The following is a 22,948-nucleotide window of genomic DNA, read 5'->3' as shown; positions in this document are numbered from 1 at the left end:
GGGCATACTTCGGCCCTCCAGGTGTTTTAGACTTCCCAGAAATCTCAGCCATTTTATCAGCTGTTAGCAATTGTGGGATTTGAAGTCCAAAACACCTGGAGGACTGAAGTTTACCCATACCTGCTATGACACAGTTATACTGACAGCCAATCCATATCAGTTACACAAAGTCTATGTGGTTCTACATTACATTACTTCATTGTACTAGTGTGTTCATCTTTCTTTATCTCAATTTTTATGTGTAGTCTTATTTTTTCTATTGTCTTACCTGTTAATTAGCAAAAATACTTCTTTTAAGTGATAAACCTAGTATCATTTTAATTATTTTATTAGTTACATTTCCTCCAATGATATCATGGCTCTCTTACATCACACTTTATCCACACAACAACCTTGTAAATAAATAAGGCTAAGAATGACTGGCATATGGTAAGCCGAGAGCTTTCATGATATAGTGGAGCAACCTCCTACCGATTTCCACTACAATCCTACTGGCAGCTGCTCCTTTACTCTATTTGCTATGAGAAACCAAGCTCCCTCTTCTTCCATCACCATATTTCTCATGTCTCTTCTGGCTCCACTTGTTTCATCATTTTAATGTTCCACTCACCTTTTTTTGTTCAGTTTTTTATGGAAACTTTGGAAAGTCAAAAGTCAACCGCATTTAAAGTTTACAGTTATATCATCAACCAAGATTTGCAGATAACAAATAGGGGATGAAACCACACATTTCTACTGCTCATGACACAAAGAAATCTGTTCAGAACTCACTGGGGCAGGGAAATCTCACATTATCATGTAAGAACACAGTCCTTAAGTGGGAGTGTTTTAATTTATAAGCAAAAAAATCACTTCTATACCACTGCTTATTTTCACACAAAATATATTACATACCTGGTTTCTTTGGTTGTGATGACTGAAGAGAACTGATTTGCAGCTAGCCAGTCCCAGGCTTCTGTCAGAGCTGCTTCCCCTCCAAACTGAAGCTTAACACACCTGAAACATTGACAACCAATCATATAGTTAGAAATAATAACTCTAATCCTCTTTCTTATAGGCTTAGAGACTGTTTTAATGTCAGGCTATATGGTTTCCACTGAAATATTCTGCACATTTTTCAAATCTAATTTAAATTTGATAACAACAAATGTTTACTGGTATAAAACAGTTACATACTTGAAAGTGAGTCCCTCAAACACGGGTTTTAAAGAAATGTTGTAGGTCTGGCAGAGAGAAATGGCTGTGTCAAAGAGGCCAGCTTGTACCAGGAGAGTAACCAGCTCCTTTGGAGAAGAATTTCCTGGGCAGATAAGGAAACAGGAGAATGCTATTTTGAACACGCGTGCTCAGGTTTGCTGGTTAATAAGAACTGACATGCAATTATACATTTCAACTGAAATCATTCCCAGCTTCAAAATCAGTCATAAATTCAGATACAGAATAGTTGCAACATTCAGTTATCAAAAGAAAACAAAAAACCCACTTTCTGACTACTGATAAGAAGCATGACCACTGTAGTTATAAGAAGCCAGAACTCCTTAACGGACTCTTATTGTTGCCACAAGTGTCCGCCACACATTAACACCCTAATTGTGCTATACTCATATACAGTGACACATAGGACCAGGAAAAACAGGGCCCAGAAGCCTAATTCTCATGGGCTGATTTCACACCATAAAGATTCTAAGTTCCCCACTCTTTTACAAAGACATTCAAATACTATGAATACACCTTCCAATCTTACCTGTAATAGCAGTTGTTGATGGATCATGCTGTGCCAGTGTTAGTCGTATGCGGGCCAACATACATTCTCTTTCCAAATCCTGTAACTCCAATATTTCAATCTGACTTCCCACTGCATCAATTTGAAAGCAAAAGTAGAGCAAGGAGATAAAATTCACCACTTAAGTAATTAAGAAACAGCTGACGTTATTAGCTGCTTCAGTGAGACGCCAAATGCCATGCAGATATCATCACATCAGATGTTTCCAATTATCTTCCATATTTTGAAAAATGATTACCAGTACTCAGATGAATATGTTAATTATTAAGATGTAATTGAAAACAATGCTCAGCCAATTTCATATTATAAGAAGAACAATTAAATGTTTAGTGTAATAAAATGATCTTTTCTCTTCAAAGAGGAATAGGGAATACCTTTCGTCTGGGAGGCTGAATTGGTTGCCCTATAACCCTTCAGGGAGGACAGGCTACTGAAGCTGTCCCAAATCACCAGCAATATCAATAGCAGATGTTATGGTACTGTACCATTTTCTTGAAGTAGTCAGAAATAGCAGCAATAACAGCAGAAATGGGCCTGGATCCAATTGTTGATTCTAACCTGAGGAGACCTACTCAACTAATGGAATGCATGTGTTGATTTATGAAGTTCCCATTGATTTAATGGGACAACTGAGATTGGGGGGGGGGGGGGGGTTGGGTATGATGTTTCCAAAGCTGGGAAGGCAACAGAATGGGATCAACATTGTGGCTTAGGTAGTACTGTTTATTCCAATTTCAAATATTCGGGGAATATAACTTTAATATAAGAAGGTGTTGTTGTTACTGTTATCTGCCTTTATTTCTAACCTACAGAAACCCTAGAGTGAATTTTTCATGGTGTTTTCCTGGCAAGATTTGTCTGAGGTTGCTTCTGCCTTCCTCTGAAGCTGAGAGAGCATAACGTGGACAAGGTTAATGAGTTGGTTTCCATGGCTGAGTGGGAATCATAACCCTGGTCTTAGTCCACTGTCATAGCCCAATGCTCAGAATGCCCATCACATTTCTCCTCATAGTGTTATAGCACCAAAAGCTATAACTGAAGGAATTTTCACAGCCATACTACAATAAAAAATAAAGGAAGCTCTATTAAAGGACTTTTGTGTCCTTTCACTTTACTGTAACAATTTTGAACAGCTCTCACCATTCCTCTTCAATAACAGCTAATGTAAACTAATTTCTCTACACAACTATTATGATCATTTAAGATATTAATGTGTATGTGAGACCGACTGCTATAACATGTGCTTCTATCAAGAGGATACCACTATCAGTTATCATTAATGAAATACTTCCAAAACCAGAGGAGAAATGAATGTGATATGAGAGCTCAGAAAGAAACAAGGCAAAAGGCAAAATAGCATAATGCATGATGTTCAAATAGGCAAATAATTAATCTGGAAATTAACTTAAACTGATCAGAATTGAAAGGTAGAATCTAGAAATTGTACAATCGCCCTGCAAATGAGGAAGAGTAAACGAACACTCACTTGGGGCAACAGTACACTCTCCATCATGACTTCTTTTGGGGGATCCTCCTGGACGTTCATACTAGTAAAAGACAAGAGTAAATACACTACAGTGCAGAACAATTTTGGCACTACAATTTCATCACTACAGTGTAAGCAAAACTAGAACTGTGTATATTCCTCCCAAGATCTCATCATCCTCATTTTTTTCAGTTTGTGTCAGCCTTATCACGCTTCTAGTCCTTAAGGTAAGAATAATATTTAAGCACGTGATATGAGTACTATCAGAACAGAATCACAGTACAGTATATTATACCTCAAAAACAACAGCAGAGGGAAAGTTTCTGTTTCACTATACAGCTCCTCATTTTCCTCATAACTTTACTATTTTATTATCATCCATAATCTGCCTTATCTTTAACTTTTCTTCATTTTCCACCTTCTAAGTTCATGGCAAAAGCTCTGGGTTGTTCTGAATGTCAGTTAATGCAAACTGGTAACCAGAACACTGTACTGGAAGGCAGGAGGCAGAGTAGCAGCAGACATTTTAAAAAATCACAGACAGAAAATTTAATTCTGAAAAAGAGGACATGACCGAGAAAAGAAAAATATAATGGTAACTCTAACCAGTAACCAAACTAAGAAATCTTTTTTTTTTTTGGGGGGGGGGGGGGGAAGGGAAGTCTCTTACCACTGCCCCTGAAGCTGGCTGTACTATCCAAGCATATTCAGGGCGAATCAATCGCAAACAATTAAGAGCTGCAAGATAACAGTTGGCTTGCTTTTGCAATCCAGCCAGTGTGCGAACCTCTCTGCCCAGGCGCATTCCATATTCAAACATGACTGTTCCAGCTATGGGAAGAAAGAAAGAAACAATACATCAGAATAGCAATACCTCCCCCAGCCCTGAAATGAGTCTTTTTTCAGAATAGGTCCAGGAGAAATGAGGGGTAGAATTCAATTTGAAACCTATCTATAATTTAAAACTGGGAGACAAAAAAAAAACTAGCCAAAAGAGGGCTCACAACTTACAAAATGGCTTGAGATTCCTAGTTGCTATTTGCAAAATATGAACAACTGATGAAATAAATGGGACTCCAAGAACATAAGCAATTTCGTATCAGTATAACTATCTAGATTTTTCTCAAGGAAACCTGGGAATTATAGTTTAGTGAAGATGCTAGGAATCTATAAATGATCCCCAGTTTTTCACTGCAAAAACTAGTTCCAAGGATTTGAGTAGAAAGGGAGCCAGAAAAGTATTAAGGTGTCATTTCAGCACGTAAAGTCTACATTTAAAGCTGTGGGAAAGGATAACTGAGCTTAATTTGCAAGGTCAAAGAAATAAATTCTTATGGCACTTGCTTATACATCATGTTAGCTAGCACTGAAAGAACAAGTAAAAGCTTTCTACACTTGCTGTTTCATTGAAGCTGCCAAACAATATTTTGTAACTTATCTTCAATCAATAATTGCAACCATCTTCAAAATGTAATGTATAATTTTTATGCCAAAAACAAGCACAAATTACATTTGGCCAATGCAGATGTGTTTGTCATAAGGCAGGAAGATGCTAATTTATAGTGACCCCATGAATTTCATAGGGTATTCTTAAGGAAAAAGAATACTCAGAAGTAGTTTTGCCAATTCCTCCCTCTGAGATATAACCCAATAAATGCGGAGTATCAATCTTTCAATTTAGCATAGAGAGCAGAATGCAGGGGATGGCCCTTTCCAAGAATTTGTAGACACATGAACTGTTAACCCCATTCCCATGCCTATCAATCTTCCCAATAATTTGAACTTCAATTATCCTCAACCTCACCCTCCACATCTGGGTTTTGTAGATCTTTATCCAGTAAAATGCCACATGAACAGGTATCTGAGCAGCTGAAGCAATTCATAAGAACTATCATACCTTTCCGGTAGTTATGGCGATAAACATGGAAAGCATAGAGCAATTCATAGTAATTGTGGGTCATCAGATCTACTGCCCGAGCACGATACTCAATTATTCCCACAACCTGAAACACAGATTAGAATTATCAATGACACTTGAAGATTACATCACATTCTCCCTTCCTTCCTTCAAGAAGCACTACTCACCCTTTTGCTCTCAATATTTACCTCATTATGAAGATTCACATATGGGAACTCCACAAGATCCTGGAGCTGGGACCGCTCACAAAGAACTATGACCAGCTGCCGTAAACAATCCAGTTGCCTAGAAATAGAGGAAAAGATAACTCTTCTTCAATCACCAAAATAAAACGAGATTCCTTTCCTTTCCAAATTTATCTGCACATGTCAAAAAACTGAAAGGTGCCTAACAAAAGTAACAGCTGAGTACCAGGCCTCTCTGAAACCAAGATAATGCCTCACTGTGAACCCACAGTCTAATGCAGCGTTTCTCAAACTGTGCTCCTCCGGGTGTTCTGGACTTCAGCTCCAGAAATCCCAATTAGCTTACCAGCTGTTAGGAATTGTGGAAACCGAAGTCCAAAACATCTGGAGGAGCACAGTTTGAGAAACTCTGGTCTAATACAATAATCTAACAGAGATGCATCCCTTTGACAACCATACAATCTTCAACACATTTTATTTGCACAAAACAGAGGAACAAACTTACACAGGGCTTTTCACCAAATTACAGAATTTACAAATAGTAAATCCTTACTGACAGCTATTTAAACAAACATTTTCCATAGGAAAAAAAAGCAAGCAGATACATCATCCATCTTTAGAAGCTGTAGTGTTAGAGTACTGAAAAGCAATTGTCTTCTAACTTCGGATGCTAATTAAAATGAAATGGCACTATGTTTCCATCAAAACAAGCAGGTGCATTATTATTGTTGTTGTTGTTGTTGTTGTTATTAATTCATTTCTATCCCGCTTTTCTCCTGTGGGTGGGATTCTAAGCGGGGTACAACATATAATACATCTGACCACAATACATAATCAGTTAAAACATCACTTTGACACTGGGAACTGTCAAAAAAGATAAGTGAAATCAGATTTCAGCTTTTTAAGCAAGTGTTCTCCACATGAGTAAACACATGCCTCTTGAAACCCTGGCTTAGTATTCCAGCTATTTTAAAGAATGTAAACTTCCCTCAATGATTAGCACTCTATTAATGGCATATAGGTATTATTGAAAGATAGGGCAACATTACCTGCTGGAATCTGGATTATGAATCAAAGCTTCATAAGCTTGGCTGTTGTGTCCTAAATCCAAGTGGTGCTTAAAAATGCAAGTCCTCAAAGTAGCCTACAATACAAATATGGAAATATGATTGCTATAGCAATATATAATTAGCTAGAAAAATAGATTATCCTTTTAACAGAATTAACAAATAGATAGAGTGGGCATTTCAGCAACGGGACATGGACACACACACACACACTTACTTGACTTCTCCAGTCATCCGTTGCTTCTGTAATGGCTAAAGTAGCCAGCTGAATTATCAGTTCAGGCAGACCCATAGTATCTAACAGACGCAGCACCTGAAGAGGGAACATACAATCATGAATGTTTGACAGGATGGTCAAAATTAAAATTGTCCCAGTTCACAAAATTTCAACTTTAGAATGTTTCTCATTCACAATGTATAACTCTCCCACTGTGTCTATGCACTTGAGCAAGCTAGGAGTGAGAAGACTGGGACAAGAGTCGTTTGGAGTTCTGGTGTGGGTTTCAAACAGTAAGAAAAGCTGACTGCACTGGGTTTCTTTTACATTAGCTAGATTAGAGGAATGGGAAAGGGAGAACACAACTGCAGAGCTGATACAGGCAACTGCAGGCTAAAACCTTTTCATTCAGACAGGCTTTTAAAGAAGGTTTTTAAGATCAATTCAGGGCGTGCTGTGGTTTTAACTTTGAATATGCATTGAATATGTTGAAGGGTTTTTAACTGTGAATTTGAATACTGTTTATATTTAATTCTGTTTTAATGTTTGTATAGTTGTATATTTTAAATTTTGTGCTAATGGTTTTATGTGAAGTTGCACTGAGTATCCTTTGGGAGCGATAAAGCGGGGTATAAATAAACATAATAATAATACTGATGGATGGAAGGAAGGGGTTTCCTTTGCCTGCTTAGAAGAGGGGAATGAGGAGGAGAGGGAAATTGGAATCTTGGTGGTTTGGTATGTCTGGTTTCCTTTGTTTGCTTATGTGTAGGTTGAGGAATTGGGAGTATTTTATCTGGAAAGGAAAGGTTTTCTAGCCTGGTGAAAATCGGCTCTGACATTTACTTTAAAAATCTTTAAAAACTAACAACGAGTTGCCTAAACTTTGTGCTTGCTTCAGAACCATTAGAATCCCGATCTCCCAATGATTCCCTGTAGAACTGGTTCCCTCATTTATTAATTTACATCCCAAGTCCAGGAAGACAAGCTCAACATAAATCAAACTCACATGTACTTGTGGGGTTTTCAACAAAGGCAATTTGAACAATTTTTGCATGGCAACAAAAATACCTTGTCATAATACTGAAGACGTGGGGTTGAAGTCATTTCCACATCCTCAGATCTGATTAATCTGTCCAAAAACTCCTCTTTTCCAACTTCTGAGGCTGCTTGGCAGAAACAGTCCAGAGCCTAGAAGAAAGAAGGCCAGTATGTTTCAATGATTATGACTCCTAAACATAGCCCCAATACTCTACAAATCCTATTATATTTCTATAATCTAAAGGTCATTTTCCATTGTAGAACAACAGGAATTTAACTTTAATTTTCTGTCAAAAAATTGGAAGGTGAGGGCTGTTATTGTCAAGTGTTTTCAATTCGTTTTGACTTACACATATCTTGAGGCAAACCTATTGGTCAGTTTTCTTTGAGTTTGCCACTGCTTTTCTTTGAAGCTCAGAGAGTGTGACTTTTCCCAGGTCACCCAGTGGGTTTCCACTGTGAAGTGGGGATTCATACCCTGAACTCCAGAGCTGTCATTTCGCAATCAAACCACTACACTACACTGGTTCTAAGAATTATGTAATTAAACTCATTTGAATAACAAAGACAGTTGATAAAAAGGTGTTTGGAACTTCTCTGTTTAAAAAAATATGAAAATATGGATCAATAGTATAAATCACATTCTTCAAAGAAAAAAGAGAATTACCTGCTCTTGGCTATTACAATCACTGCTCAAATCAACTTATTTCCTTTTATCTGTCAACTCACCAAATAATTTGCAAAAATAAGGTATTTAATAGCAGTAGAATGCAGTTTTACCTTGTGCCCTTCACCCATAACAAGGTGGCAGTGTCCCATCAAAAAGCGACATGATCCTACATTCACATGACACCAAGGTTCCAGCAAACGAATATATTCCTGGCATAATAGTGAGAGCCAATAATTAGACAGACCAAGTTTCTCTCTTCATTTCCACATGCCCAATGAATGTTCCTTAATGAAATCCAATTTTAAAATACAGTAGAGTCTCACTTATCCAACACAAACAGGCCGGAAGAACGTTGGATAAGCAAAAATGTTGGATAATAAGGAGGAATAAACATCAAATTACATTATAATTTTACAAATTAAGCACCAAAACACAGTAAACGTTTTTGTGTACATAAAGGGGCAACCCAAGATTAGAACACTATTGTTATGTTTTTGGATGAACTCAGTGTAGAGAATATAATAATAGTAATCTATAATCTAGACCAGTGGTTCCCAAACTTATTTGGCCTACTGCCCCCTTTCCAGAAAAAATATTACTCAGCGCCCCCTGGAAAGGGGGGCATGGCTTAGATGGGTGGGCGTGGCTCCTGCTCAAGAGGGCGGGGCTGAGCCTCTCCCCTAGTCCAAGATGCAGGGCTGGGAAGGAGAGGGGGAGGTGGGCAGGGCCACAAATAGGCAACCAGGACTGGGATGGGCAGAGTTATGAGCTCTGAGGCAGGGCTGAGCTTCTATCCCTGTCCTGCAGCGCCTGCCAGGACACAGGGGGCGGGGCTAGAGGAGGGGGAGGGGCCTCTTCCCAAGTGCCTGACAGGGCTGAACCTCTATACCCCACCCCTGTGTTCTAACAAGCGCCTCAGGGGAGGTATACAGAGGCGCAGCCCTGTCTCGTGCTCTTGGGAAGAGGCCCCACCCCCACCCCACCCTTTAGTCCTAAAAGGCCTCTCAGGAGAGGTATAGAGGCTCAGCCCTGTCTCAGGCTCTTGGAAGGAGCCCCCTTCCCTAGCTCCGCCCTCTGTGTCCCAACAAGTGCCTCAGGAGCGGTATAGATTCTCAGCCCTGTCTCAGGCTCTTGGGAAGAGGCCCCGCCCCTCCCCTAGCTCTGCCCCCAAATGCACCTGTGGCCATCACCGCCCCCCTGGATCGTTGCAGCGCCCACCAGGGGGCGGTAGTGTCCACTTTGGGAATCACTGATCTAGACACATAATAAAAGTGAAAATCTGTATGTGTGTATGTGGCACGGGTGTCTATTCACACAGCCAGCCTCTAGCCTCCACAAACAGGCTATAGTTCCCAGTGCTGAGGATCCACCAAATCACTCTCTCCAAAGACATTACAGGCTATAGCGAGTACATCCCAGTGTTCCTTTTTCTCTTCATTTACATGATCCCACTCACTGCCTCTCTCTTAACCCTCTCCTACCCTTTCCTATGGCACACAGCAAACAGAGGAATTGATCAGCAACTGAACATACTGGAGAAGTTTGGGGAGAATTCACCATGATTTAGAGGAGTTGTATGGAATGGAATGTATAGTTTACCTGCAATCTAAGAACACCCTGATCTGCACTAATAATGGACCTGGAACTCACTTGGCAAACAGACCCAACATGGCCAAATTTGCATACTGGCGGGGTTTGGGGGTGATTGACCTTGACATCCAGGAGTTATAGTTCACCCGTATTCAGAGAATACTGAACTGATCTGATGATGGATCTTGACCAAATGTGGACAACTGGGAACACTGGTGGACTTTGGGGTTGATTCACCTTTAACTCTGGGAGTTATAGTTTGCCTGTATTCCATGAGCCCTTTGAACCCCACCAAAGATGGATCTGGACCAAACTTGGAAATAGTGTAACATATGACAAAACGGAGAATACCTAACATCCAAAAACAAATGAGGCCCTTTTCAAATAACCTGGGCATCATGGGTACCCAAGCTAGTAATATTAACAATAATAATAATAATAATTAAAAAAAACATTATTCCCAGAAGGGACTCAGGGCGGTTTACACCCAGAAAAAAAGGCAAACAGTCAATGCCCAAAATGATACAAACACATCAAAAATCAAAGTAATAACAGTAAACTTATAGCAAAAGAATTAAAACAGTATAAAATAATCTAACAGAATGTGCATGTTTCCAATTTGCTAATCATGGTTTCATCTGCGCTATCCTACAGATATTGCCGTACTGCACCTCTGATTCACCCTAGACAGCACAGCCAATAGCAATATATTCATCATTCCTAATTTGAAGGATTTCCTACATGTTGGTCTTACCTGCAATTGGGTATACTGACAAGCTCCCATCAAACATTCCGGGAAAAGGAAACATGGATTACTTGGCCACCTGAAGACTGTATAAGGAATATAGGCACTTAAAGAGACGACAAGACAGCAGGTTCCACTTCAACAAAAAACAACCCTTCAGTATTCCTAAAAATGCTTCGACATATAGATCAGATGGGTGTTTAATGTTTGCTCATCCTTTCTCTGATCTCCATGTACTTCAGATATGTCCTCTCTAAATCCAAGATAAACTGAAAAGTTCACAACTATTATGTTAGACTAGAAGAAAACACGGCTTGTTTCCATTGCTCAAATAAAATATACAATTGAAGGATACAAAAACTGTAGGAGATAACTGCAAATTGCAGAAAACATTTGAGGCCAATTCAAACCCGCTTCATCCAAGGCTGCATCAGATTGAAACAGCTGAGATATCGTGTGCTTTCGTGCTACTTCCTGAAAGAAGAGCTCCACAATAGTCTGAGGGCTGGAGACTGGAAAAAAGATGTTGATGTGTAGTTAATAATCAAGACAACTGTCGAATGGAAAACTGCTCCTCATACTTATAGATTGTACTTGGCAATTGCATATATAAAATAGTATCATAAAAACATATTTCAGAAATTAATCCTTGTTTTAATGCCTTCCTTGTTGTCTTCCAATTCTAAAGAATGCAGACAAGAGGAAAACAGAACTGGACAATTTCTATAATGGATATTTTTTTTAAATGCAAGGCTCCTTGATTCTGTTTCTGCATTAGTTCCCAGTTTTTAATTAAATCTTGGATTGAAAGGTGCATTTTTCCTTTTATAAACATCTGCCCAATATGCATATTTTTACAACCATTTCTCCCTAACCTATGCCCATTGATAGAAACATCTTCCTGATACACATCTTTCTGCATTTTTGAAAAAACTAGGTCCACCAAATACTTTTAACAAGGGAAAAGATAGACAATCAGACAGGCTATCTTACAGTCTTCATAAATGAAGGAAGCAATATGAGCAGCAAAAGACAATATTAACACTGGCACAGAAGGAGAAAAAGGCCAGGGAGAAAACTGGAGACAAATAGCAGACAAAAAGGGAAGGAGCATAAGAATGAGAAGATCTAAATGATTTCCAAATAATATGCAATGCCTGCTAGTTTCTTTTTTGTTGGGTTAAAAAAATCCACTGTGTCAATAGTATTAATTTAATTTTTAAAAAGCAAACGATTTTCAACTCTTGCAAAGCTGGGTCCTTTTGGTAGTACTGTATATATTACCGTATTTATCAAACTAATGTGCAAGTAATTAGATAAATAATTTTAGCTTTTGAACACTATCATGAATCCCACTCCCAAAGTTACCTTTTCTTCTTACCTAATTTGAGTGGTGCTAGAGCTGAGGAATCTGTCAGTTTTAATACAGAAAGATGCTGTAGGTTGGATTCTCTAAGGACAGACAGTATTCATCAGGTCAGGTAACTATTTTTATATTATGATATTACACACTAAATGATGGATAGGAAAATCTAGTACTAAACAATATAATAAAGATTAATTTTTATAAATGCAATTTTCTTATTGTTATTCACTGTAACTATTTGATAATGCCTTTTACAATGTAATCCTTAGCATTACCCTGGTTTAGAGTGGTACTGTGTAAAGGTTGCATGCCCTAAATTCTCCTTATTCACTAAACAAGTCTACCAACTCTGCAAAACAAAAACTTAGGAAGTGATATAATTACAGTCCAAAATTTCAATAATCAAGAAAAATCGTTCTATTTTACATCTTTTACTAGTAAATGTTGGTATGGGACACTTCTAACATATAACAAAGTTTACAGCCTCTTAATGACCCTTAAATAGAAGGGGGTTTGCCAAGTTATTTTCATATGAAAATACCCTCTCACTGGAATATAACGCAATGAAGACAAACTGAGGTTATACAGAATCAGATGCAAATGGGTACTTAGAATCGAAATTACATTCAGGGCAATGCAATGGGTACAGCCACAATGTAACTTCCTTCTTGTTACTAAGCATTTTTAATTACCTCCAGAATATATTTTCTGAGTAAATTATGATGTTTTAAAGGAAATTAAGCACATTTTCTACCATAAAAGTCTATGCAAATATGATTATAGGCTACCAAAACTGAACAAGATACTATCTGATAATACCAAACCTTATATCACAAGAAACTGTTTTATGTAAAGCTGCAGCAATGAAAACAAAACTCTGAAACAATTCTGACAGGAGCAAAGCAGAATCTGCCTAAATGGTCTGCTTTCTATTATCAAAATGTCCATCTTTCACTAAGATGACAGGAATTGCAATATGCCTACTTTTCATATCAGATACAAACGTACAATTCATCAACTGGAACATCTGATGCCAAACGCTGACTTGCCCATCTGATCACATAGTAAGATAATAGCAAAAGAGACGTTCGATGAAGCAGGTTCTGCTGGGTGTGGAATAGTTGGCCTCCTCCCAACATCACCTAAAAAATCAATCATTAAATGGTCAAGTAATGTTATACCATTTAGCCCAAAGGCAACACATGCATGATTGCAAATCCCTGTGTTATTATCTTTCCCATCTCAGGTATAACGGAAGCCATGGGGAAACATTTGGAACCAAGGCTAAAAAAAATTGGACTGTCGATTTCCTTTGAGAAGGATCTAATGCTAGCAAAATCAGCCTAGTAGACCATACACAAAAGTATATTGCCTTGCACAAGCCTGCAGGGGAGAGCTCATTCCATCTCACACCTTCACAGGTACATTTGGTGAGGACTTAAGAGACAGCCTGCTCTGTAGCCATTAATTCTCCTTCTTAGCTGTGGAGCTTCCTTCCACTGCGCTATGTTTGTTGCCAGATGAATACAGTTTTATTCAGGCAGACCTTTGACTTTTAATTGTATAACAGTAGTGTGTGTGTAAAATAGTGTGCTGTATTTTTTTTAAATCACTGGAAATTATGTTTTAAGCGCATGTATTTTTTTTCAAAATAATGTTATTGTTTAATTATTTTTAAACTTTTGTAAAGCAAAGTTTGAGCTTAATCCTTTTTTAAATTTCAGTAAGATGCCTTAAATCCCATATTGGGAAAATGTGGGATAAAAGTGCAATCAATCAGTCTCACTGCAGCCACAAACATATTTATATAGCATACATGTAACTTTTCCATTTTTGTTCCACAATCATTCCTATTTCAGAAAAAGTATACTGTCCTTCCAATGAAGTGTACTATGTTTCATGATGCCTGAGGATGAAATTTCTTGAGCTTAAACAATCACCTCTAGGCATACTTACCGCATCTCCAAGTCGCAGCAAGAGTTGCTGTAAAATCAACAAGTCTCGACAAATAAAGAAGCGGGTCATAGACATCTTGCACACACACCGACATACCATATTGACTGTTGTGCTACTGCCATAGAGCTGTGAAAGATGCATGCGGACATTTAAGGGCTGAACTGCAAAAAAAGAAAGAAAAAGGCAAAAATGTATGTCTGCAGGTACAAGCCCTTTCCACCTAATTAAAACAACAGTGGAAAGAAAGGTAAATCTGTCGCCTGCTCACCAATATTGAATCCTCTTTCCATTTCCATATCAGTCTCATAGTCCATTTCCCGAATAAGAACCCCAATAGCACCAATAGGGTTTTTGATCTCTTGTAGTTTGCTGTGAATATCCTCCATCAGATTCTCTCTGCAAGAGAAAAAATTATATGTAATAAGGGAGCATGAAATGTACTGATATGTGCAAATCAGAAACTAGGACAAAAAGACAAATTGCTTCCCCTGCTGCTACCACTCTCACCAATTTTGCTATTTCGTGCCATGAAACCTAGCTGAGAAGGATATAAAACTGTTAAATACACATTACTACCACCAAAATGACCATCAAGGCACACATGGGAGACTTAAAGGCAACTGCAATAGCCAGGTAAACCTCCTCTGAGAAAATTTTGTAAGAAAAAAATTGATAACATTATTTAAATTAAAAGAAAGAGAGAAAGGGGAATCTACAAAATTAGAAGGATAGGTTTTAGCAAGGAGTGGAACCAGCTTGGCTGTCTGTATCACCTGAGAGAGAAAACAACCAAGTCATGAATCCCCTCTCTCCAGAATTATGTACACAGTACATCTTCAAAATATCCAATCTGCTAAATTCTGTAAGGAGAAAATCAAACTGTATAAGGACATACAGTGCTCACAGCCATACATACGTGTCATTAGCAATCAAATCTTTAAGGATCTGTTCTGCAGCTCTCTCTGGAGACTGACGACAGAAGCAAGCCATTTCCATTTTGAGCGTCATCTCCACAGTAACTGATTCGCCAATTAATCGAAGGCACTGAACCAGACTCACAAGATCATGTGTAAATTCAGATTCTGCAATGAAATGGTAATACTCAAAACCTTTTATTGAATGAAGACATCACTGACAATAAAACCACGAACTGTACTGGAAACACTGAACAATAACTACAATAAGGGAGGAAAAGTAGACTCCAAATCTATATTCCATAGTCTTTTCAAGTTTAAGATGCCAACATTTTATTCCTTAGCATCTACTCAAGCAAAGATAAATTCTAAAACAGGGCAGAAAGTAATCTTAAGTCATCTTAAAGGGTGCATATTCTGAAACAGTTTAATTTCATAAGGTCAATTTTACAAGTGACTCTTTGTGAAATGGAATAGATGACTGTTTCTAAATATATGCTTGCTGTTCATTGCCAGCACTTGAGGAAGGAATCACTAAGAAGGCTGTTAGCAGGCTGTATCAATTTCAGTCCCTCATCCTTTCAACTTGCTGACCTTAGCAATAAACACTTTAGCAGATCTGGTAACAAACTTTTAAGACAGCAAATACTCTATGGTTTGAACAATTATGAGGGAGAAGAGATTGTGAAATGGATGAAACTCCAATGGTATTATGCTCTCTCCCCATCCCCAACCATTTTGGGTTCTGGTTCTGCTCAATGGTTATTAGCATAATACCTTTGTCAATACAAACATAGCAGTAGTTAATTGTGTATGCATTTCTCAACATTATCAGCATTCCATTTTTTTATTCTATTGTGAATGGGGGGCGGGGGCAAAAGAGGAATAACATTTTTATTTGTTGAAACCACATCTGCCAAGTTAATACATTTTGCAAATCAAAGAAAAGAACCGTAGTTGGAAACAATCCAGCTCCATACACAAATGAACTTTGGCATAAATAAAATGAATAAAATTTAAACACAACAATAACTTGTAAAAAATATGGGACAGAATCCAAAGAGCTGAGAAGCTAGTTTCATAAGCTCAAAGTAATTTAACATCTGCACATATCGTACAGAAAGCTGCTTTTGAAACTAGGAGGTCACAAAAGCAGTTTGTGATTTGTCATAGGATTCAACTGCTTTAAAAATGAGTCTGGAGTTTCACAAACTAGTGCAAACCTCAAGTCATTCTCTGGAATGTGGGTATTTTTTGAGAGAGAAAAATTGTGAGGTTTTTTTCCACTAAAGAAATGCAAATAATATGTTTACATTTTGCTTTGAAAACTGAATTTACAATAACTTAAGACAATAGTTTTGCAACCTCTTTCCATTACCATCTAAACCAGCACTCTCAACTTCATTGATCAGTTGTTCATCAGGCAAGAGGTAAAGATGATCCATTAAGGAACAGGGCACAAGAAAAGACAGTTGTCCCTAAAGCGAGAAATATATCCATTGTTTAGTCTTCAAACAGTACAATTGTTTGATATTACTTCAAACTGCAACAAATAGGGATGCTTCCACAAATTAAATGTAGAAAAGCCAATACCTGCTCCACAAACAGACATTTTGGGGGAGTGAATCAGCTTACAGCAAGGAAGAGCTCCACTCTGAGACCCTAACATCTGACTGTTCCTGGCTTCATTTAAAAAAAGTAACCAATCAACTTTAAACAGCTTTGACAAGTGCTTTAGCACTTATTTTTTCTTACTTAGTTTTTTATTGCCAGCTGTACCATGCATTCCCTTTCAAGAAAAAAAACATTTAAAAATTGCAATAACTAAAATAAAAAGTTCAACACAAAACAGTGAATGTGCCATCTCCCACATTCAAAGCACGGGGGTGCTTTGAATGCGATTTCCTGCTTCTTAGCGGGGGGTTGGACTAGATGGCCCAAGAGGTCTCTTCCAACTCTACTATTCTATGATTCTATGATTTATTAACAAATTGCAACGCTTGGTAGAGTGTAATGTGATACAAGTGAGCTCAAGAATATTTTAGGGACATTAACCTCTGAGGCAACTGCACCTCACCCAGGAAAACAAACACCTATATCTTTACCCCTTATTAGTCTGATTCTTACCTTTTTTAACAGGCACACCATATTACTGCATTGATTCCACAGAAGTGCAAGGGGGCGCGAGAGTTCTTCTTGGTACTGAAGGCAATAGGCATAGAATTTGGACCAGGATTCTACTTGTAGCTGTCTAAATTCTTCATGAGAGAATTCGTATTCAGCAACATTGCCCTGGAACTGGAGAAGAGAAGGGACTGAAGACTAGCTGTAGATTATCAAAGAATGGCACCATTTTAACAATGGCCGATTACTCTTAAAGAAAATACACCAACGTAAGTATGATATCTTACAACAAGAAACAAATGGGATAATTCTCTCACTGCCTCCTTCTCCAGCCCTGTCCTATCCAAAAACAAATAAAACTTCTCCAGTTATTAAATAAATCATATTAACTTGTGGTTAACGGAAAAAAACTACTCATGGACACATTAGAGACCAAGCATTTTGTGCAGCATCTGTTGTCATTTATTCTCATTACAGACTCAATCTAGTCCAACAATCATTCGCTTACTGGTTATAGCAAAACAACACTGATCAATGCACAAGAAATTATGGAAGACTGAGCTATTTCTACAAAATAACAAGCCGCTATGCATCTCCTTACGGAGAGAAAAAGGAGAGAATTAATAATAATAATAATAATAATAATAATAATAATAATACAATCACATGATAGACCACAGAGTTTCTAGAAGTCTATGACTTACACCGAGAGCTAGGGAAGAGGCTGCAATTAGGCAGAATAGTACTAAGGTCAACCATAAGAAATGAACGGACATTCATTAAGACCAGGTTTGAATAAGTGTCCTTGCTGTACCCACAAAACAGACCTGTTTTATTATGCTTTTATCCCTACTTTCTTATGAAGAATTGTGTACTTCCTTTCCTATCCCAATTTTACTTTCAATTATAATTCTGTGACTTTCACTATTTAGAGGCATGACTGGTTCAATCTTATCTACTGAATTTCATTCCTAAGAGCTGAATCTGTCTCTAGTTCCATAGGCCAGGATCACCCCACTTCCTTTGACACACCACTTGTTTACATTATAGACATTCATACATATACTACTGTGATATGAGATCAGAAGGTAGCTATAACACAGATTTGTGTCATCCAAAACAGCTGAATAAAATGAAAGGACAGGAAAATGTTGTAGAAACTGACAGTAAACCTCCGATTTGTTCTAACTTTGTTCTGACTCCTTGACCGATTTCATAGCCCCAATGGCCAACTACTTTCCCCCTCATAATGGCCAATGGAATCCTTCAGATTCAGAACAGTGCTATCTATGATTTTTTTCCAGTTACATATCAAGTTCAACTGTTTCAGAGAAAGTGTAGCCACAGATTCAGCATCTATGGATTTAACGATCTCTGGCATTAGATTCTTTTTTTTAAATCCAAAAAAGAAAATCTTGGTTTTGTCATTTTGTAGAACTGACATGTTCTATTATGCTACTATATATAATGAGACCTGAACATCCATGAATTTTGGTATCTACAAAGGGATCCTGGAAACAAATTCCAGAAGATACCAGGGGTCCTCTGTATTCAAGAACAATTGTGATAATCTTGTAGAACAGTGACAAGAGAAGAAATAGCCTAAGAAGAAATCTCACCTCGTTTTCTACAGTTGTAGTAATTTGTTTTTTCAGCTCGTCCCAGCTTAGGTCAGTGAGCCTTTCCGTTCCTTGAGAATATATCTAGGGATAAGTTACAGCAAATTAAACAAGCTGGTTACAATTTCATATAGGTGTCCAAGGTAACTTCTAAGTAAAATGACTATCAATAGTGTATTCTTCTGGGGAAGACTGAGAGCAAGTCACCAACTGGAAAAGGGGTAGAGAAATATAAAATATAAAATTAAATTACATTCCTTAATAGGTAAAGGTAAAGGTTTTCCCCTGACGTTAAGTCCAGTCGTGACCGACTTTGGGGGTTGGTGCTCATCTCTATTTCTAAGCCAAAGAGCCGGCGTTGTCCGTAGACACCTCCAAGGTCATGTGGCCGGCATGACTGCATGGAGCGCCCTTACCTTCCCACCGGAGCGGTACCTATTGATCTACTCACACTGGCATGTTTCTGAACTGCTAGGTTGGCAGGAGCTGTGGCTAACAGCGGGCGCTCATTCCGCTCCCGGGATTTGAACCTGGGACCTTTCGGTCTGCAAGTTCAGCAGCTCAGAGCTTTCACACACTGTACCACCAGGGTCCCCTTAATTCCTTAATAGTATTGTTATTTAAGATTCTAACTTCTTTCATCAAGTGTTAGAGTATTCTACATCTTACACACACAAAAAACAATTCACAGAAAAGGGTCGCTCCTTCTTTCTGTTCTGATTCTGAATAATGATCCAATAAACAAAATCACTGCAATTTCCATTAGGTGTGCTACCACTGCAGCCTACAGCATGAACTGTACTCCTCTTCCTCTTGCCTTTCACGGATAAATGCTTCCTCAGTTCTGTGCCTTCTATGTAAAAATTTATTTCTGCAAAGACTGACATTAGTTGAGTTCACTTTTTTCTACCCCTTTTTGTTTTTCCTCTTTTTTATCCCAACATCATCATAGTATAAACATTCCATATCACTATTTAATTTTCTTTGAACATTATGAATTATTAACGATAAATCATGTTTTTCTTCCACTAACTGCAGTTGTTTTCTTCTTTCTCTCACTGCTAATCCTGAAACTTTCTAATCATCTTATTTTTATTTCTTATGCTTTTCAATATTCAGTGTTATCAGTTTCCCTTTCTTCAAATAAATTCTGTTCCTCTAATTATGAGCTTTTACTCTGCTTGTCTTTTGCCCAAACCACAATAAAATGTTGAGATAACATTATTTTGGTCATAAATCAAATTGCTAATAGAATACATTCCTTGAATCAATGGGAACAGGGTAAACCAACACTATGTGAGTTCCACTGATTCAACAAGCCTATTCTAATAACTGGGTTTTGGTCCCATCCAATCCTCTAAAGCAGTGGTTCTAAGCCTGTGTGTCCCCAGATGTTTTGACCTTCAACTCCCAGAAATCCTAACAGCTGGTAAACTGGCTGGGATTTTGGGAGTTGTAGGCCAAAACACTTGGGGACCCACAGGCTAAGAACCACTGCTCTAAACCAGGAGAACTGCTAAATGTCCAAGCAATTGTCAATTTCATTTCACTACACAATGATATCCTCAAATACTCCTATATAGCCAGTCCATGAGCTACAAACATCCAACTTACAACTTAAGAATGGGGGTGAAACAACAAGAAGTGAGAGAAATCTACCCCTAGGAAGGGAAATTCACTCCTGGAAGACTTATCATGGGGAAAAGGTGTCTCCACTAAACCTTCCTGACCAATCCTTGCTTCCACAAGAAGCCAAATTTTTCCAATTCCAATTGTCACAGGGACAGAAATTGAGGCCAAATTTCCTGAACAGAGGTACAGGCAGCAAAACAAACAACAAAGAGGTTTGTTGAGCTATGCTATCCACAGATAGATAGATAAATATCTCTGGAGTGACACTTTAAAATGTACCCGTTTCAACTTACAAACAAATTCAACTTAAGAACAAACCTACAAAACCTATCTTGTACATAACTTGGAGATTGCCTGTACATAGGATTTATGCAGGGAATGAGAAAGATGGTAGAAATGTGCCATTTAATAATACTTCGTTACTGCACAAAGCAACAGTTATTCAAGCTAATGCTATATATGGGAAGATTACTGCTAAATCAAGACCACTATTAATTGGTAAGCATTCTGGTAAGCATGAATCCTCATTATTCTGCATAAACCTCAAAACAAACAACGAATATTCATGCTCACCTGTAAAGCTTTAAGCAAAGCTGCATTTGTAAACTGACCAGGCGCAAAGATAGCCTCCATAAAAGTTTCCTGAAAGGCATAATAATTTTAAAATCTTTAAGTATACATATTTGATTAACTGAAAAACAAATCATTCCAGTTGTAATTTTAATCCTTTGCACTACTATTAGCCAAAGGATAGCATTGTCTTTTAGTGGCCTTTCAACCATGTGAAATGTGCTACAACTCCGCCTATGCCATCAAAATCTTGAAGCTGAATAAAATAAAGTGCAAAAATTGATTAATTCTTCAAACCACTCTGGAAATTCAAGACTCAAACAAGCAAAGATAATGCAGAATAAGCTTGTGAGGAGAAATTTGTATAAACAGAATAAAAATGAAATTTTGGAGTTTGTTTCCAAAAAGTACCAAATCAAAAAAAAACCCCCCAGAAAATATAGTCATAGGTCGCAGTACATTGTTGGCTCTGAGTAGAATACCATATTTTGTACAGATCAAAACTATCAAAATGTATCAAGTCATTTCAGTACAGGGCTCAGAATATTGCATTTTATAGCAAAATAATACATCTCTTCAGTATGTTTTTTTTCAAATCCTTTAAAATTTTCTCAAATTGATTTTGGAAATAAACTCAAAATTTATGTAAGTAAAGTAAGAGGTACACAAATTATTCTTTACAATGTGTTGCTAACAAGCTCAAGCATTTTGACACATTTGGGCACTGGGAACAACAAAAGCAACATAAAGTACATTAAAATTACTCCAGAAACAAGGTTTACAATATCAATTTTATGTCAGTGTTTGATATTCTTTAGGTCTTTCAATTTTATTTGCCTGAACAGATATGAAATGTGCTTTTACATACTCACTTCTGTTTCACCATTCAAATTCAATGACTGAACACAAGGAAAGACAATACATCACAATGTATTTGCACTACGTCTGAAATATTTCTTTGCATTGTCCAGCACAAACAAAAATTAAGGAAGATGTTGGATTAATGATTTCAACAAATTAATGGTCCACTCACTCTTGGGTGCTGATTATCTCTAATATCTACTTCTTCAGATGGCAGGGGTTGCATAGACACTTGATTCCACTGACCTGCAACATTCCTGAAAATATATGCAGAACAATGTAGTTAATATAATGTACATATATCATGAAATATTCTTTCAAAAAAGTAAACATTACTTCCAAATTGAAAAAAAACTGTACAGTATTGGCAATCGTAATAAACTCTAATCCATTTCGACACTTTTTTACCAATCCCAAAATATCTGTATTACAAAACTTCAAACATGTTTCGTCATATGTGCACTCTGATTATTGTCCAGTAGATTCCAGAAACAATTTTTGGTCCAGATGGATGGGGACAAGACATGAAACTTACTGCTCAAAATTGATGTATTTCACAGTGGTTTGATTTTCATCATCATGCCATAGTGCCCAAATCTCAGACGTAGTTAAGGTAAAGTCAATAAGTGTTTCCTAAATTAAAAGATACCATAACAAGTCAATTAGCACATCGAATATAATTATGAAGTCTGAATCAGCTCAAGAGAATAATTTACAAATGAGTAAGTTAAAAATTAAAATTCTGTTGATCTATGAAGAACTTTGCAAAATTCTATTGATATTTATCAAACAAATATTGGGGTCACATGTAGCTGGCAACTCATAGAGAGGAGGGCTGAATAAAAATATGGGAAGTAAGTACAAATCTTCACTTGTCCCCAACATCCCATCACATTGTCTGTTCTCACATAGGAAGAGACAGAGGGCAGAATGTTATTAAACCCAAACGGCGTACAATACATCGCTCAAATCGACTCTGGATATGGTCCAAAACACAACACACACGTCGATACCTGAAACCATGGACAATAGCAATCCCTATATTCTGACTGTGGTGGAAGTATGCCACAGAGTAGCACTGGAAGACCTAGAGAGGCCCACAAACACTTCTCAGGGAAATATTTTTTGAAGTGTGAATATCAACTTCAAAAATCACAAAATAAGTGAATGATGCTGTACAGTGAACCATCCTGGAGAGACCACC

At 37.6% G+C, this 22,948-nt stretch overlaps 1 protein-coding gene across 1 annotated transcript in view; it reads right to left on the bottom strand.

The window, feature by feature from the left end:
• The window catches only part of nup160 (nucleoporin 160), a 42,952-nt gene that overhangs the window by 5,847 nt on the left and 14,157 nt on the right, over positions 1 to 22,948 (bottom strand). The window contains exons 9-32 of the mRNA XM_062967218.1: positions 22,280 to 22,377; positions 21,917 to 22,001; positions 20,887 to 20,955; positions 18,682 to 18,765; positions 17,066 to 17,236; positions 16,317 to 16,416; positions 14,941 to 15,106; positions 14,293 to 14,420; positions 14,025 to 14,185; positions 13,077 to 13,210; positions 12,084 to 12,154; positions 11,058 to 11,214; positions 10,712 to 10,781; positions 8,478 to 8,576; positions 7,728 to 7,847; positions 6,657 to 6,752; positions 6,422 to 6,516; positions 5,376 to 5,472; positions 5,167 to 5,272; positions 3,940 to 4,100; positions 3,270 to 3,330; positions 1,745 to 1,855; positions 1,177 to 1,300; positions 895 to 996 (exon numbers count right to left, since the gene is read on the bottom strand). Of these exons, the coding sequence (XP_062823288.1) occupies positions 895 to 996; positions 1,177 to 1,300; positions 1,745 to 1,855; positions 3,270 to 3,330; positions 3,940 to 4,100; positions 5,167 to 5,272; positions 5,376 to 5,472; positions 6,422 to 6,516; positions 6,657 to 6,752; positions 7,728 to 7,847; positions 8,478 to 8,576; positions 10,712 to 10,781; positions 11,058 to 11,214; positions 12,084 to 12,154; positions 13,077 to 13,210; positions 14,025 to 14,185; positions 14,293 to 14,420; positions 14,941 to 15,106; positions 16,317 to 16,416; positions 17,066 to 17,236; positions 18,682 to 18,765; positions 20,887 to 20,955; positions 21,917 to 22,001; positions 22,280 to 22,377 (2,666 nt within the window). The remainder of the gene's footprint in view (positions 1 to 894; positions 997 to 1,176; positions 1,301 to 1,744; positions 1,856 to 3,269; positions 3,331 to 3,939; positions 4,101 to 5,166; positions 5,273 to 5,375; positions 5,473 to 6,421; positions 6,517 to 6,656; positions 6,753 to 7,727; positions 7,848 to 8,477; positions 8,577 to 10,711; positions 10,782 to 11,057; positions 11,215 to 12,083; positions 12,155 to 13,076; positions 13,211 to 14,024; positions 14,186 to 14,292; positions 14,421 to 14,940; positions 15,107 to 16,316; positions 16,417 to 17,065; positions 17,237 to 18,681; positions 18,766 to 20,886; positions 20,956 to 21,916; positions 22,002 to 22,279; positions 22,378 to 22,948) is intronic.

This window comes from Anolis carolinensis, chromosome 1, assembly GCF_035594765.1.
Source record: "Anolis carolinensis isolate JA03-04 chromosome 1, rAnoCar3.1.pri, whole genome shotgun sequence".
Lineage (NCBI taxonomy): Eukaryota > Metazoa > Chordata > Lepidosauria > Squamata > Dactyloidae > Anolis > Anolis carolinensis.
This window is presented reverse-complemented; position numbering and strand designations above follow the sequence as displayed.